General features: G+C 40.7%; 1 protein-coding gene across 3 annotated transcripts in view; it reads left to right on the top strand.

Moving 5' to 3' along the window:
• EML4 (EMAP like 4) overlaps window positions 1-17335 on the top strand; it is a 180657-nt gene that overhangs the window by 106709 nt on the left and 56613 nt on the right. For 2 of the 3 annotated variants that reach the window (XM_044428748.1, XM_044428746.1), the window contains exons 3-6: window positions 6895-7024; window positions 11101-11268; window positions 14802-14930; window positions 15653-15678. In XM_044428748.1, the coding sequence (XP_044284683.1) occupies window positions 6895-7024; window positions 11101-11268; window positions 14802-14930; window positions 15653-15678 (453 nt within the window). The remainder of the gene's footprint in view (window positions 1-6894; window positions 7025-11100; window positions 11269-14801; window positions 14931-15652; window positions 15679-17335) is intronic. The other variant, XM_044428747.1, reaches the window with a different exon arrangement.

Consider the following 17335-nt stretch of genomic DNA (forward strand, 5'->3'; position numbering starts at 1 on the left):
GCCTGTAAAAGAAACGTAGAGGTTTATAGAGGGCTTTGTTTGAATCCACATTATCTTTTATTCACACACTTGTATATTTGACAGATTTTTAATGAAAGGCCTCTCTCAAACTTGGCAGATATTATTCTATGAAAATTATCAGCACAGAGATGGAATCCATTATCTGCAGAAGGCATTTTTACTACTTTGATCTCCAGTAGTTTGGCTCGCCTCCCCATCGCCCATGCACAGGATCTCTCTCATTTGACATTCAGCTCACATCTGGCTTCCGTCCTGAGCCAAAAGATAACACTGAGTGCTGTGCAGGCCGAGACTGTTCAAGCAATTTGTGTTGGTAATTGATAGCCGTGTGATATTGGCTGGTTGTACATATAGGATACATGAGAATGTTATTGTGTGAGGGTTATTTCAGATAACCAGGCTCTGTTTGGTCACTTATAAATGCCCCTTTCAGCAGCTCGACGCACACAGGAAGCTGGTCATGTGAAATGACTCACGGAAAAGGTGAGCAACACTGCAGGGGTTGCACGGTTGACTCTGCGCCATTGCAGATGGCGCACACCTCGTGTGGATGTCGCCAGTGCATCATGGAGTTTATAGACAGTTGTGGAGTGGTGCTTGGTCCTCTGAGATGATCTTTCAAAACAGTGACTCGATCCTCACGTTCACTCCACTTGTGACAGTGGAACAGAGCTTTCCTGCCTCATCTCACTACAGCCTCCTGGAAATCTGTTTCTCAGGGCAGGGAGAACGTTTCTGGAATGGAGTGACATGAAGGGCTGCAGTAGTGAGAGGAAATGGCTGAAAATTGAGACTCTCCTGCAATGACATTCACTCACACAACTATCCCTGTGTACTCGTTGCTGGAGTGCACCCGTGGTAGGGTGCTGTACACACGTGACAGGTCCTGCCCATGGGTTTTCTACAGGCAGCTGCCAGAAGTGTGACTGATCAAGTCCGTAACAGAAGACAGCCTGGAATTTACAGGAGCAGAGCAGGGCTGTCAAGAATAGGACATTTTGAAGGGCTTTCGTTCATAGGGTCATCCTAAGAGACAACTAGATGGCACATAGCAACAGCAACCAGGCAGCTGGGTGGCTACTGTGCAAACAGAACGGTGGATTAGATGGTCATTGGTTTGGTACAGCAGGACTTCCCTGTTTTTATGTTCAGCCACATAAGGTCAACAGAGCTCTCTTCTGCAGATTTCACTGCCCTGGGCCATTCTGAAAGGGAGAGTTTCTATTCCTCTCCACTTGCTTCGAGACCCATTAGCTTTCCATTGCACTACTGGTAAGTTCCACTGGCACAAAGCAGGGATAGATACTACCTGAAGTTTTTAACTGTGCTCACAGATGCCTGTGGAGCATCATATCTTTTTTATTTTAGAACAAAACGTCATGTTACTTATCCAGGGAGCCAGTGTGGTGTAGGGGTTAAGAGCATGGACTTGGGACTCAGGCAATCTAGTTCCCAGTAAGCCACTGAGCCAACTGGGTGACTTTGGGCCAGTTGGAGACTCTCATCCCAGACTACCTCACAGATTTGTTACTGTGGAGATAACAGAAGAAAATTATGTGAGCTGCTTGGAGTTCATTGGAAAAAAGTGGGATATGAATCTAATAAACAAACATAATTTTGAAAACCACTACAATCTAATAATAGAATGAATACTACAATAAAAATTGGCATTCAGTCAGAGCAGGTGCAATGTCAGGCTATGCTCAGCAGCCAAAGGCATTTCAGAGTTAGACTTAAGCCCAGCAGGAAAGAGAGAGAGAAAAGTACTACTAGGAGGGCGGTCTCTTTCCTTACTAAAGCCAGTTCTGTTTTACCCAGCAAAACGATTTATTATATTTATTTCCTGTAAACCATATTTAAACATACGACACGAATGCTGATATAAAAAAGGAACGGTCTACCATATTGGAAGATTCAAAGCACAGTTGAGAAAAACTGCAACATTGTTATTGTAAAAAGAGTGTTAAAATGTATAAAAAAGTAACGTTGATTGACAATGCTTTTTAGAACTGCACACAAAGAAAATAGCTTGTTTTACATTGTTGTCAATGTAAACCATTGACAACCCTGCTCTAAGATTCTAGTCTGGTTTGGGTATTATTCTGAAAGACAATAAAAAGGCCAACAATGGTTCACTGAACTATTTTGGTGAACAGTTTGTTCCTTTCCTTAAGTATTTTAAATGCCCCAGTTTGTAAGTAGTGGCAGCTTGCTTTTCCGTTCATCTGCCAGCAGAATTCTGATGGCACTCACTAAACTCCAGCCAAAGATTTGTGTTTTGATTAACACTGGTTGAAATCTTATGTAGCACTGTTCCATTCATACACACTTGCCCCTTCTCTTTCTTCCCCAATCATCACACCCCTTTGCAGTCCTTCTGCATTTCCAAAATCTCAAGGGTTCCCCAGCCCTGCCAGGAGCCTTGGTGGGTACAAAGGGGCTGCAGGGTGGAGGGGTAACTCAGCTGTGCTGGTGGATGTTGGGCCATCAGTGGACAGGCACAACTGGATCCCACCTGCTGCAATTTTTTAAAAAACCAATGGCTAAACCACATTTCTTAACCAAAGCTGCCCATCCCTTTTAAATGTCACTACCCTCCCACAGTGATTCGTGTCTCACAACAGCCTGGTTAGACTGTGGTTGCAAATTGTATGTAAGGATACCTTGGAAATGTGATCTTAAAACTTAAGGTCTTCTCAGAATACAACTGCCAGATTGTGGGCCACTCAAATTATTGGATTCCAGTGCTGTGTCTTCCCCAGGGGTTGTAGATCTTATTTCTTGAAAAACATTTCCTTTTGTTTGCAATTCCAGGGCAGCATACAACAACTTGTAGCCTGGTCCAAACTTAAAACAACAGAAAACAGTCTTAAATCTTCTAGTGAGTTAAAATGTCTGGTAATAGGAAAATGTTTGGTTTAGCACTGTAAAGATTGCAAAGTGACTGATCACTTGAGGAAAAGAGTTCTCTAGCTAGGATGTCACTACTGGAGCCACTCTTTCCTCTTTGTACAATAACATGTTGTTGTTGTTAGTCGCAAAGTTGTGTCTGACCTATTGCAACCCCATGGACAACATTCCTCCAGGCCTTCCTGTCCTCCACTATCCTCCGGAGTCCATGCAAGCTCATGCCAACTGCTTCAGTGACTCCATCTAGCCACCTCATTCTCTGCCGTCCCCTTCTTTTGCCATCTATTGTTCCCAGCATTAGGCTCTTCTCCAGGGAGTCCTTCCTTCTCATTAGGTGGCCAAAGTATTTGAGCTTCATCTTCAGGATCTGGTCTTCTAAAGAGCAGTCAGGGTTGATCTCCTCTAGGACTGACCAGTTTGATCGCCTTGCAGTCCAGGGGACTCACAGGAGTCTCCTCCAGCACCACAATTCAAATGCCTCAGTTCTTCGGCGCTCAGCCTTCCTTATGGTCCAACTTTCACAGCTATACATTGCAAGTACAATAACATACTTCTGTTAGACATCTGGAGAAGGGCTTCAGCACAAGGTCTTAAAAGCACAGTCAGGGTATTATAAGAGGATCTCCTTTGAGTCCCACACCATTGGCTTTTGAGACCAGAACCGGCTCCTTGAATTTGATCCAGGAATAAGTAGGCAGCCAACTGAGTTCTTTTTAAGATGGTCTGATAGTCAAACCCCTGACTGTACTGGGCAAGGGTCCATTGGCCATGTTCTGTACCAGTCCCATATACAGTGCATCACTATAATCCAACCAGGGCATGGACTGCCAGGGAAAAACCATCTGTGTATAGGAATGACTGCAAACAGTTGACCCTGCTCGAGCTAGTAAAAGGCACTCCGTGCTACCAGTGTTTGGGCCTCTCGTGACCAGGTTGGAGTACAAGCTTATCCAAAACAAGTTAACTCATTTTTCTGGTTCCAAGCAACAGTTGCATACGAGGGCTTTTTTTGTCATAGAACGCACCGGAACAGTGTTCCGGCACCTTTTTTTCCAATGGAAAAAATGAAGTGATTTTGAGTCACCTGTCAGCATAGCAGGTCAGCAGCAAACATCATTAACATAGTGCCTGCGGGCTGCTTTTGTGTCCGCGCCGCCTGGCTTGGGATGCTGCTCGGTTTGGGATTGGTATGTGTGGTCGCGTGCTGAGTGCTTTCTGCCCGGGGGGGGGCGGGTTCCGGTACTTTTTTTTTTTTTTTTTTACAAAAAAAGCACTGGATATATCCAATAGTTTATTGACCCTTATCCAGGCAGCATTTCAGTTCCTTTGTTTCTGAGACCACTTCAGCCTACTTTTAAGGTCCTGCTCAGTCTAAGTCAGGTTATCTTCAGGACTGCATCCTTATAAACACATCTCCCTGTGCTTTCAAATCAACACAGGAGAAACCTTGCTCAGTGTCATCTGAACAATGGCAGATAAGTAGGCAATTTGACCTTTTCAGTTGCTGCACCAAGGCTGTGGAATATCCGACCCAGAGGGGTCCTCCTTTCAAAAAGCAAAAGCAGGACTTCAGTTCTTCATTTGGCTTTTGAACTTGGGGATAAATTGATTTATGTTCTCTTGGTTTGTTCTTATAGCTAGTATTTCATTGTTGTTGTTGCTGTGTTGCTGTTATTAATATTTGTTTTTGATAGTACTGCTTCTTTTATGACATTTAGAATTGTTAACCTTCTGTATCATTCCTTGGGATCATTGTCTCTCATCTTAGATTAAATACAGTGATGAATACAAATGCAAAATATAAACAAGCAAAAGAAAGCTGTCCACCCTGATTCCCTGAATAGGCCAGGGAATGCACCATGTTCCTTGCCCAGTTGTCATGTCAGTGTCTTTCCCCAAAGCAAGAACAAAAGACAACCCCTTTTGCTATGGACTTCAACTTCCTCTCTTCTCCTTTTTCCATATGCATTCAGGTTCTAACCCCACTTCTTGGGATACAGTTGGAGTAAAGGAATCATCTTTGTTCTCACAGCAAAAACAGCCCTTCTCTACAGATTGACTGGGGGAGGGATCTTCATAACCAGCTAACAATAATAGGGCCTTGTCATGGCTGGAAACTATCTGGTTTTTGGACACTGGGAAAATTTACTGTGCTACCATTTAAACATTAATGCACCTCCTTTAGGGTTGTTGGAATGAGAATTGGGTTGAAATGTTTGAAATGAATAGAAAAAATATGTTATTACCTGTGATATGCATTATCTAGGTCAGTTTTTCATTCTGAACTTAATTTTGTCTAGCATTTTTCTTCAGTTGATGAGAATGCTAACAATCTTAAGTATACATGAAGCAGGAAAAGTTGGAATTTTTCTCCGCTACCCAATTTCTTCTAATTGTCAAAACAAATTCTATTCCTTTATTGTCCTCTGATAAATGTCTGCCTACCTATCTCAGCTCAAAATGTATATATTTTCACATGAAATGTAAAAGCTCCTTGTCGATGGAATTCTTTTAATGCCTGACAGGAAAATTAGTGGCGTCCCTTCCATTCATGACTCCATGTAATTGCTTTGATGGCAGCCACTGAGGTATTGATCTATTATGATAAAACAGAATGAAGGGAAGTTCAGCTACAGTTCAAGGGCAAATGAAAAAACCCAGATGTCATTTCTTAGTGGGAAGGATCTGCAGACCCATTCTGTTAATAATGGTGCATAGCCAAAAGTTTCCTTAAAACGCAAGGTGTAGAAGGAACACTGAAGGTCAGTGGGTCTGCTGAGCTCCAGATGAACTGTTGTTTCTGTATGCACATCAGTGCTATTGAATTATCTTCATAATGTTTCTCTAGAGCCTACTGTTTAAGATGCCTTTGCCCTACCTTTGATCATGTCATCACCTTAAGTAAAGAGTTGCACACTCAGTGCAATTAAATAGAGAAAACTCCAGTGCCTGATGTACCATCCTATGTATTCATTGTTAAGAATATGTTGTCTTATGTGTACTATCCTGTTGAGGTGCTTAGCAGAAAAACAATGGGATAGATGGTGGCTCAGCTCATGCTGCAGCTGGAGAAATAAGAGCCATCTGGTGGACAAAAGCTACAAAGAGCGCTTTGCAAAAGAGGTCGCTAGCATAATTTCCAGGAGGCAGAGAGTTGACATCTTTGCTGTAGAAAATGATGCCTTCCATCTTCCATGGAGGGAATTCTGTAAAAGATGTGTTTTGGTCCACTCTAAAAGTCAGTGGTTTAATTTATAGACTCGGATGCAGCTGCCCAAATCAATAGGCATCTGTTGGCCACTGATAATCCTAGAGTAAGGGGTAGTCTTTAAAATAATATTAAGATAATATGTGATCAAGGTTATCTGGCAACTCAGTGTTGTTTGATTTCTTTCAATTTGTAATCTTCAGAGGTTGAAAAAACTTCGAATGTTAAGTTCTCCATATCAGGAATTTACTCAGCAACACATGCATGCTAGGATGTGATCAACAAGTTATTTACTTAGCTGATTTACAAATATTATTGTGTTCCAGGATTTGTGGGTGTGGGGTGTTTTAATACTTCCGGTATGTCAGTGACGTGTCTATTTTTATTTTTGTTCTATGATATTTTCAGATTGTATCGCATAGGACAAATGTTAAGCTTCCAAAGAAGTCATTTTTTATTCTGCATTAAGGAAAAACACTCCCCCCTTCAAAATAAATCATTGCACATTATAACTGTTATTCCAAATGATGATTTATTGAATTAAAAAAAATACTTCAACGGGCTCTTTTCCTTGGATTCTGCTCAAGTGCAGTTGTTGACTGACAAACCAACTATGCACATACCAGATGTTTAGTCGTTTTATCTTTGCTGTTGTTCTATCAAAACCAATCTCAAATGCAGTACATCTCCATTTAAATGTCGGAAGGCTGTTTGGAAGACTGCTTCAAATAATCTTCTTGCTGTATTTGTCATAGGACCGCCAGGCCTTCATTTCCGTGGTGGCTCCACATCCAGTATTCCCAATGGAAGCCCTGGGAGCAGAAAAAACATCCATAGTTCTGCACCTGGATCCAGGAAAGAAACTTTCTCCTTTGCTGCTAAAAGGTATACGCACACCCTTCTTCATGCACACCCTGCTATAATCAGGAAATAAGAAGGCATATAAGAAAACAAATAAGAGGATTGAAGACTGGCCAAGGTGTTTTGCAAATTGTTGCTTATCCACCATCCTTTAAAAATGTTTATTTAAAAAACCTTTTAAAATTCCTGGTAACTCTTCTTAAGCTTCACTTTCATTTTCCCTGCTCCCTGGATCAGGGCCATTTTGTCTGTAGGAAATAAATCCAACCTAATGAAGTGGCTGGGAGAAGCAGAGCTGTAATAGCAACTACTTCGTAACCTTTGCTGAATTGGCAAATGACTATCAATATGGCTGGGTGTTGTTCAAATAGTCTGAATTTTTCAAAGCAGACGGAGCAGAATTTTCAAAACCCTTCAAAGCATTTATTGTAAGAGATACTCTTGACTGAAAGCCCTAACCAATTAACTGTTCATTTTTTTAAAAAAGGAACATAATCCTTGTTGTGTCACTTGACTATCATTAGATTCACCTGAATTTCTATATATAGAAGATTGAAAACAGAAGAATGTGTAAAATGGGAGTTAGCATCTTGTATTAAAATATTGGAGTAGAAACATTTCATGAACAACATTTTTATATAATTGTTCTTTTAATTCATATATTAGGTGAAAAGAGAGTGAGTGCACTTAATGCTACTAGATATTAAAAACATAATTCAGATTAAATAAATGACTTATTACAAGTGATTTTGGATACATGTTGAAAAGTATTTATTTTTAAAAAATATTGCATTGGTATATTTACCATGGTAATGTATATTATTGGGTGAGTTGTGTTTAAGATAGATAGCAGTGGAATATTGTTAATTTGTTTTAAGTTTTTCTAGCCTTAACTAAATATTAAGATTTAAGATGAGTGAATATTTTGCTCTTGATTATTAGATAATGGCCTACAACCAAATATTTCACTTAAAGACTGGGGGATTCTGCATGAAATTTCCAGATGCTAATATATATGTATAGATGCAATTTTAAGAATACTTGATACAATTTAGGTCGAAGAACATCATGGTGTGGATGACACTGACCAGGGCACTGCTCTCTGAGTCATTGAGGTTTTCCCTGCTAATGTGTATCTTCAAGGCCTTTGCCCTGTAAGGTAGGACACATGGTCCACCTGAGCAATTACCTGTTTTCTTCCCCCGTCAGTTGCCCCTTCCACTCCAGAAAGCTTGTTCCAGAGGATCAGCAAGACCTTCCCCAGGAGCATGGGAGGCTTAGTTGGAACAAGCCCCCACCAAAACTTCTGCTTATGAAGCAGGATTTTTGGAAGCAAGCCAACCCAGGGTGTGCGAGCAGAGCACTGCTTGCAATTTGCCATCTGGAAAATTATCAGCGAAATGATTCGCTGTCTTCATAGAGATGACTTGACTGTCATGCCTAGTTGCTCTTTGGGTAAATCTTGGAATTCTGAGCTATCTGGTTGAATTAGAAGGCAGTATTTTTAAAGGGCAAGTTTGGATTAGAGAATTATGATGCTATAATTCTAGCCATTTTGTTTTTTGATCCTGTCTAAATAAAACTTTTTAAAAGCAAGCTGCATTGGTGATGCTTTGAGAAGAGAAACTACATTTGGCTTGCCTCTTGGTTACCTGAGGTTTTATATAGTGTTTTGTATAAATTATATAAATATATTTTTAGGGTTTATTTCTTTTCAGTTGATCACATTTGTATTTTGCATTTCCTTTCCGGATGTCAAGGCGGGGCAATCTGTGTTTACTCCCCAGTGTGAACACAACATCCTGGTGAGGAAGGTTAAACCATAAGTTACAAGAGTAAAACAAAAGACAGACAGACAGACAGACAGACAGACAGACAGATGGAGGGAAGAATATGAGTCTGTGAGCCACATCATGTATTTATTTACAGCATTTCTACTCTGTCCTTAGCATGCCCTGTCTGCTATGCAACAGAGTTGCTCACATATATGAGCAGTTACAGCAACCTCCCAAAGGACCATCAGCAGCATAGGCAGCTTCCCCAGCTAGCTGATGCCCACCAGATGCTTTGAACTACAACTCCCAGGATTCCTGACTGTTAGCCATGCTGACTGGAGTTGATGGAAGTTGACATCCAAAACAACTGGAGGGGACCAGGTTGGGGAAGGCTGTTCTAGCAGTATGTAATTGGTCATACTGTGGTTTTCCAGATCTGTGTTCCCTTTTTGGTTGAAATAAAGGAGGACAGTGGTGTATTTTTAAGATGTACCTCCTAATTAATTCATATTCTGCTATAGTTTTTGCTCTACCAGAGGATCCATAAAATTCTTGCTGGATTGCATTAATCTAATAGGTTTTTTTTTTCTCTTCCTCCTCATGGTTGTGAAATTTAATTCATAGCTCCTAAGATTAGTGCATCCTGTTGTACAAGTTTCCTTCAACATTGGAGGATATTCTATTTTTACAGTAAGCAATATATATATATTTTTATGGACAGAAAAACACAAGTTGAATTCTTTGAGCAGGCCCTGGCATAACGCCCATCGCAACTTGCATTGATCTCAGTGTTGTATCTTTTCCTGTCCTGCACTACGGGATCCCGTGACCCCGATGTGTATGTGCACGCATTCTGAAATGTGCACGTTCAGTTAATGTGATAGTGTTTACTATTCATCTTTCTTTACTGCAAGGATGTGACTCCCCTGCCCCCATCTGCATTGGAACATTTGTCATGGGAATAAAGGAGTTGTGTGTCTAACGATTCCAGTAGAGTAATAAGCAGCGTACCCGTGGGGCTTGAGATCTGATGCATTTAAAGAAAACACCTTCCAGCTCTTACTTCCAACAAGGTCTGGATTTCTGATGGCAAGATGCGTTGAAGGCATAGTGCTGAGGAGGTGGTGCAGCTTGCAGGTTGGCTGTGTGTCAGATGCTCCGTCCCGCAAACCTGCTGTGCGCCCACTTGCACAAGGTTGTGCTTAGGATTGTTTTAGGGGGATTAAAGCAAATTATCTGCCTTTCAACCGTTTCTATTCTTGACCTAGAGAAAAGATTGTCTAGAAAAGCAGATGAATATGAGCTGACAGTGTTTATCATGCAGACATCATAATTTCAAATCTCTTATCTATGCCATTTAAGATGATGGCTTAAGATAGTTTTCCCTTATGTCTTGGTGGTGACTTCACATCATAGCATCATAATATTATATGCCCATCGGGTTAGTATAAATACTATTCAATATATGAATGTTTGTATAATGGAAAAGAAAACCTCAATCCTGATCTAGGAAGTAATGATGCAAGAAGCAACTAGAAAAGCGGTATTTGATTCACTGTGGGATAACTGGTGTGAAGACTGTCACAATACCAGCACGGAAGTGCTGCCAGTACAGCTGTCATAATAATATTCTTCATAGTTATTTTCTTTCGTGGCAAGACATTTCCTACAGTTTGTTTTTCCATACTACATTGCCTTGTCAGAGATCCTGGAAAAAGTTGAAAGTTAACTGCAGCACTGATGTTTTAAGAAATGTAAGCTACAGTTTTGTTTAAAATATGTGCCATGCATTTCAGGCTTGATTTAAAAGGCCCCAAATATGTACATTTTAGAGGTGGAACATTCTCAAGGGTCGGTAGCTGGTGGCCCTCCAGATGTTTTGGCCTGCAAGCCAGCTCTCTGCCAGCACATCATGACAGATGATCGTGCCTGCAGGCTGAAACATCTGGGGGACCACATTAGCCCACCCCAGATCAAATGCTTTAGAAATATGTTGAAAGGAAGAATTCTGTTCTTTACAGAAAGGGTATGGCATGTGATCACGTACATGCACAGCATATAACCTAGATTTGCAGGTGAGTGAAAGAACAGGAATCGTGTATAGCGTGTGTAAACTCATGGAGCTACTTATTTAGTAGGTAAATGGAAGTTTTTAAAGCAAACTGGGCACAGACAATTATGTAACCATTTAGTTTCTGTAGCAGTTACTCTAGTGTACTTTATTATTATTTTTCTTTCAGGGCAAATGTTTTGTGATTATTTATCCCCTCCATCTGTTTGTTTTTAATTTTTTTATATATGCCTTTCTTATACTTTGTTTTCCAGCAGTACAGACAAAAAGAAGGACAAACCTCAAGAACATACAGAGAATAAAGAGGACTTGCATTCTCTTGATCAAAGCCCACAAATTCAAGCATCACCTTCACCTTCTCCCCAGCCCTCTGCACAGAGTCACTCAGTACACACGCAGAACTCAGAAGACAAGAACAAAAGGTCTCCTAAGTACCCAAGTGCAAGAGTTAGGAGTGGTTGCAATAATACTAACACTACGCTTTATTCCCAATTAAAAGCATGCCTACATGTTCTTACCTTTATGGAAAATATGTTCAGAATTGGTAGATATCCACTCATCCCTCCCCTCAAAGGGATGGCAACACTAAAATTTTGGGGAACTTACCTTGCTCTTTGCCAGAGAGCAATTCCTCACCAGGGCACTTTCACCAAGTTCCATCCCCATAATTTAAAGCATTTCTAAATCATTTAGAAAGCAATGTATAATTAAAAATGCATAATACAACCCCCCACACCCAAACCTAAAGAGAAACAAAGCAGTCTTTAAAGAAGGCCATAAGAATCTCAAGCACTATTGAAAACAAGACTCAGCAGAGATGGAGCAAACTTAGCCTTCCTCAGAGGGAGTTCTGTCTCACGTACTCACCAGTTTAGCCTGTCTTGGGGAAAGGACTTGCAGCAAGATGTAAATATGTAGATTATGAGTAGACCCTTATTGTAGTTTAGCATCAGCCAAGGGGAAGCATGGACTCCTGTCTCCTTATCCAACCCTTTCTTTCCCACCCCACATACATGGTACCATAATGGTTCCCTGTAGACATGGGAATAGCTGTTACAGCTAAATGACAACAACTGCAGTGTTTAGATCTGTTGCTATAGTATAATTCTGCAGATACTTGCATTTAATTCTAAATGCATCTCATAGTTTTTGTAAAGAAACCATTTTGCCTCTGTGTGACGACTTGCTCATTTTACTCTTAATTCACAAGTCTGCTTGGTAGTGCTGTCCTTAATTTCAGTCCCTTGCTGTCCTGCCTGATCCTTAGTGTCTTGGATATTTTGTATCATGTTCTTTTCTGATCTTGGCTTGCTTGCAGGCAAGTGTTTTCTTTTCTCATCTGCTATCTGACCCTGTTAGAGATGCTGAAGGTTCCCTTTTGGACATTTTGATCTACCGCAGAGTAGCAGCAGATTTTTAAAAAATTCCTTAACATTTATTCTTAATGCCAATTAAGCTCAAATTCCCTAAGAAACAAATGTAGTCTTAGTTCCAACTACATTAGCAAATTAGAATAACTAAACAGGGTTGTGCATTTTAACTGAGTAAGAGATCGTAAAGCATTTTGTTCAAGATCATGACAATCAAGGAATGGCTTTTTCAGTTATTTGTAAAATATACCTGGTCAGCTTAACGAAGTCTTGCATTCTCTCACCTCCAGTACTTTCAGGAGTTGAAACCATAGGTTGGTTCCAGACTACTTTAAACTTAGGTCCCAGTGAAATCAAGTGGGATTTAAGTCATGACTGTCTTGTCCCATTAATTTCAGTGCGGCCTAAGTGCAATACATTTAGCCTGGATTCAGCCCAATGTATTTTAGCACACATTGGACATTGAATTACAAGCAGATGGTTGTGTCATTTACACTTGCCAAAGGGAGGAATTCCAGAAATTCATTCTTAAAAGCGGCTTCAAACATCATGAATTTGCTACATAGAAACCACGGCTGGGGTCCTAAGACACACAAGCAGAATTCCACTCATGCAGCTGGCCTTTCCTGTCCTTCCGTTCTCACAGCAGCCCCGGCCGTTCTTTGAAAAGACATTCCTGAGGTCTGAGCACCTAGCAGGCTGCATCATGGAGGGAACGTAAATGTGGGGCCCACCTTTGGATTGAAGCCCACATGCAAATCTTTACATGTGACCATAATATGACTTTCTCTCTGCATGTTCATGCCTGCTAGGAAGCCACTCACATTGGTACTTTAGCAGCACCTGGATGCACGGCAAAAGAGATGAAAATAACCTTCAGCTTGTGTGTTTTCTGTAAATGGAAGTGCTTCCTGTGTAACAGCACCGTGGTATTTGATGCAAACCTACCTAACGCATGTTTAACCTTTTCTCGTAAACTCTCTGTTAGCTTGTACAAGCTTATCTTAAAGTGGACTTTGTTCTGTCTGGCATCTTACTGTACATACAAAGACATTTGTTCTTGGGTTACCATATTAATCTGCTACTGCCTAAGCAAAGGAAATGTATGTGTGTTTTTTAATGTTTGACTTTGCTCTTCTCTCCTCCTGCCACCTCTAGCCTTTGAAGGTCTTGTGGAAATAAACTTGCAGTTGATCAGTTGCACATACTGTCTTTCCAAGAACTGTTTTAACTGGATGCGTTGCAAGACTGTCTGTTGGGCAGCTGTCAGAATTGTGGTGTGAACCAAGCCTTTGCCTTCTCTTGTAGCAGTCCTCCATCTCGACCAGGCAAAGCTGCAAGAAAACTGTTTAAAAAATACATAGCAGAGCTTGGGGCTGCAAATGATTTGCGAAATGATGAAAACGCCCGGTTGTCATACCAAGTATTTGTATGGGGTGCAAAATATGGGAAAGCATAGCGCATAATTTTAAAAGCACACACCTTTGTCTAGCATTTGTGAGAATGTCACATAAATTCAGCCTTGAGAGAAAAGGTCAGTAGTACTATCCCTTTCTTGCAGATGGGGTGGCAAAGAGAGCTAAGAGGCAGGAGGATGGTGGCTAAGGCTACCGGTGGCTATGAGTCCTGATATGCCACCTCCAGTGGCATGACTGTGTACACTGGTTGTTGGAAAACATGTCCCATGTGTGCATTTCCCACAGGCAGCTGGTTGGACTTGACAGGCCTTTGGTTATAGCAGCCTTTAGGCACCCCTGGTTCTCTCGGGGCTGAGATAGGACTTGAGTACGGAAGTTTCTAGTCCACATGCACAGTCACTCAGTGCACCCACTTCATTATCTAGTATTCTTCCCTGGAGTAGTTTTTTGGGTTTTTTTACAGCTACTCGGGGTATCCTGTGTTCCTCCTTTCTACAAGAAAGGTTACCCATTTCAGCTCTGCGTGCCATACCAGGGGAAAGTGGACCTCCAAGTTTTGCTGTAGCTTTGTTTTGCTTTTGTTTTGTGTTCCTAGGATACTGAGGTCCACCAGCTGGAGCCACATAATTTAAATAATGTTAATAATGATTTTAAATAATCGCCTCTGTTGGTGGGTATAGGGGAAGAATTAAGAGAGCACATCTGCACATAGGGCCACTCTGTATCAGAATCAAGCTTCCAAGTCCCTTCACATGCAGATAATTCCTGCTTTCCCTGCAGTTGTTATCCTTCAGCAAACCAAATTTGGGATGCAATGCTTTCCAGTTTTCCTATTATTAAATAAGTAGGGGTCAAATCCCCTTGCTGGGATTGACGAGGAAATCCTAGTCTGTCTTCTGCTCACCTCTGATTTACAGTAATCTTTGAAAATTGCACTTCAGTGTTCTAAAAATGGATGCCCTTTTGACTGTCTTCAAAGATCCAGTTAGAGCATTTTCCCTAAAACTTATTTCTTGGGGTTGCCTGGATTTGCTTGAAGGATGGCCTGGCCTGGCGTTTCTTTCATCTCTTGCTGCTTGATCTGTTGCATTTCCAGTACAAATACTTATGTAGTCTCAGAAGTTCTGGTTATAACAATGGAACTGAGAGTTTCTCTTTTTTTCATAGCGTACAGAAAATATCACCCAGTGAAAAGCCACATAGTGCAGGGGAAATCCCAGAAGAGAGTCATAATAAACCAACGAGGGTACCTTCTCAATCAAAACTGATACCCAAAAATGTCAAGAATGCTGACAAGTAAGTACTTTATGTCAAGTTTGGGCTGCAGTGTTTGTTTCCGTTGTTAAGAGTGAAGCTCTGTAAAACATACTAGGGGTAAAATCTAACAGTCTGTCTGCCACAGGGATGGGTACCATTGGCGGAATGGACTCCCCACCCCCCACCCCGGTGATCCCCCATATCCATTAAATTTTCTGCAGAGGGTGCACTCAGAGAAGGATTTCAGGGTGCAGAAAGAGGAGGGTGGAAGAAAAAGCAGATGTTCCTTTACAACATGTTAGATGTTGTCTTATATAATTGTGCAGCCTTTCACTCTAGTCCAAAACTCAGTTAATGGTTCATGCACAAGTGATGCGCCAGCACATAAGAACAGCTGCCTTCTCTTTAAGAGTGCAGTTCAAACCACTGGGGGAAAGTCCCTTTCTGTGTTGGAGCTATTTAAAAAGGGAAAAGAAAAGGAATGAAGAGCGGGGGCGAGGGGTGGAAGGAAAACAAGATTTTTTTTCTCTAGACTAGACTCAGATTTACTATCAAGCCAAGTTGCTTTTAAAAATCAAAAGATATATATAGAGCTTACAAAGTGGGTTTGAACAGAAAATTATTTTAATGGATATCAATTATCTTACATAGTGTTTTAGTTTATAGTATATTTTTGTTATCAGTACCTCTGCACCTAAAGATCTAGGTGGTTAAAGGTAGCATTTATATATATTAATAATAACTTGCTTTTCTTTCCCTAGACACAAAGATGTCATTGTCAACCAAGGTAATTGGAAATACTTGTTTTTCAATAGATTTTATTCAGGGCTATAGTGTTAGTTTTGGTAATTAAGATTAATAAATGTATTCCTGTAACCAATTTATATGACTATAATCAATTCATCTTGTGAATTAAATATGTTTCATACAATAGTTAGAAATTTCTTCAGAATATACGTCATGGCTAGAATTATTTTTATTGGCTTCAGGTTTATAAACAGGAAATGGGCATCAGTTTCTAAAAGCAAATGTGAGCTTCCCCATTCATGACTTTGGGGGTGCAACTTTGCATGCACCTCCATTGCGAGTTTGAATCTCTCTCCACCTTTTAAATTACTGGCCCGGAGTAGTTAAATGAACATAAAGCATCTACCGTGTTGCAGCTAAGCAGGACTGGGGCTGGCCTGAGCATAATGGGGAGATCACCTGGGAAACAGATGCCACCATCTTCAGTTCCATGATGGAGGAAAGGTGGCATATAAATGTAATAAGCTCCCCCCCCCCCGCAAAAAGAAAAACCCATTGGGGGTGCTCATGTGCACAAGCACTCTGAGGAGCACACAGTGCTTATTTGGAGTTTTGGAGTAGGCTGAAATCCTACCAGACACAGAATACTGAAATCTGTTCAGCAGCCGCATGGATATACATTCATGTATTCATAGATTTCTGATTTTTTAAAATTGCTAAGTTTGCTTCCCATATACATATTTACTATTTCCAAATACTTGATTGGGTTTGAAGTGGTGGGCTTCACCCAGGACAGAAAACACCTGTATGGTGCTTTATTTCTGTCCCATAACTAGCAAAAATGTCAGCCTGAACAAAGAATAGGCAAGGTCAAGATTAAAGCTATGCCAACTGGTTGCTTTCTAGTCAAATGATCTAAAACAAAACCAATCATTTGGTTCTTTATTCTTCTGAAGTGCATAGAATCAACCTATTCAACCTTAATGCATGTTCATTTTTGTATTTTTAACCAAAGTAAAACAGTATTATACTCAAGAAGTGTGACACATCTTTCCCGCAAAATCTCAAGTGTTAATTGTTAAGTAGTTGTTTTTCTCCTTTCTGCGAATGGACACAATGCACCTATTATGTGAAACATTGCCTGGGTCTTCTAACAGTGTCTTGAAATGCCTGCTAAAATACCACTTTTGTTCTCAGTATTCTGGGTTGCCCATCATTCAGCATATAACTGAAAACAGAAATGAAAGGCTTTTAAAAATGACATTTTATGATACCCTTTAGAAGAAGAGTAAAGTTTGTTTGTGTCAATAAATTGTATGTGGCTGTTTGCTGAAAGAGGAAAAAACAATACTGTCAAGGTATCATAGAATGTAAGTACACTTACTGTCAGCTAAAAATGATTGTTCCATATTGAGAATGACTGATGGACATTGGCAGACACCATTGAAGCATGAAGGTGGAAACCTCAAGCATGTTAGCTCAAGTTTATGGTGTGTGTATAGCGACTGCATTGCTACTGCAGGCTTTGAGCACAGAAAGAAATCCCATTCTTCATGCTGTCATAGATCTCCAGTCTGCAGAATTACCCGTGGCAGAACATGTGGGCATATCTTCTCTGTACTATATGGCTCAAATCACAGTTCTGCCCTGTGCCAGTAGCCCTTATTTATTTCCTTGCTTCTCTTCAGTGCACTGGG

This window comes from Varanus komodoensis, unplaced genomic scaffold (assembly GCF_004798865.1).
Source record: "Varanus komodoensis strain SLA01 unplaced genomic scaffold, ASM479886v1 scaffold2, whole genome shotgun sequence".
Taxonomy (NCBI): Eukaryota; Metazoa; Chordata; class Lepidosauria; order Squamata; family Varanidae; genus Varanus; species Varanus komodoensis.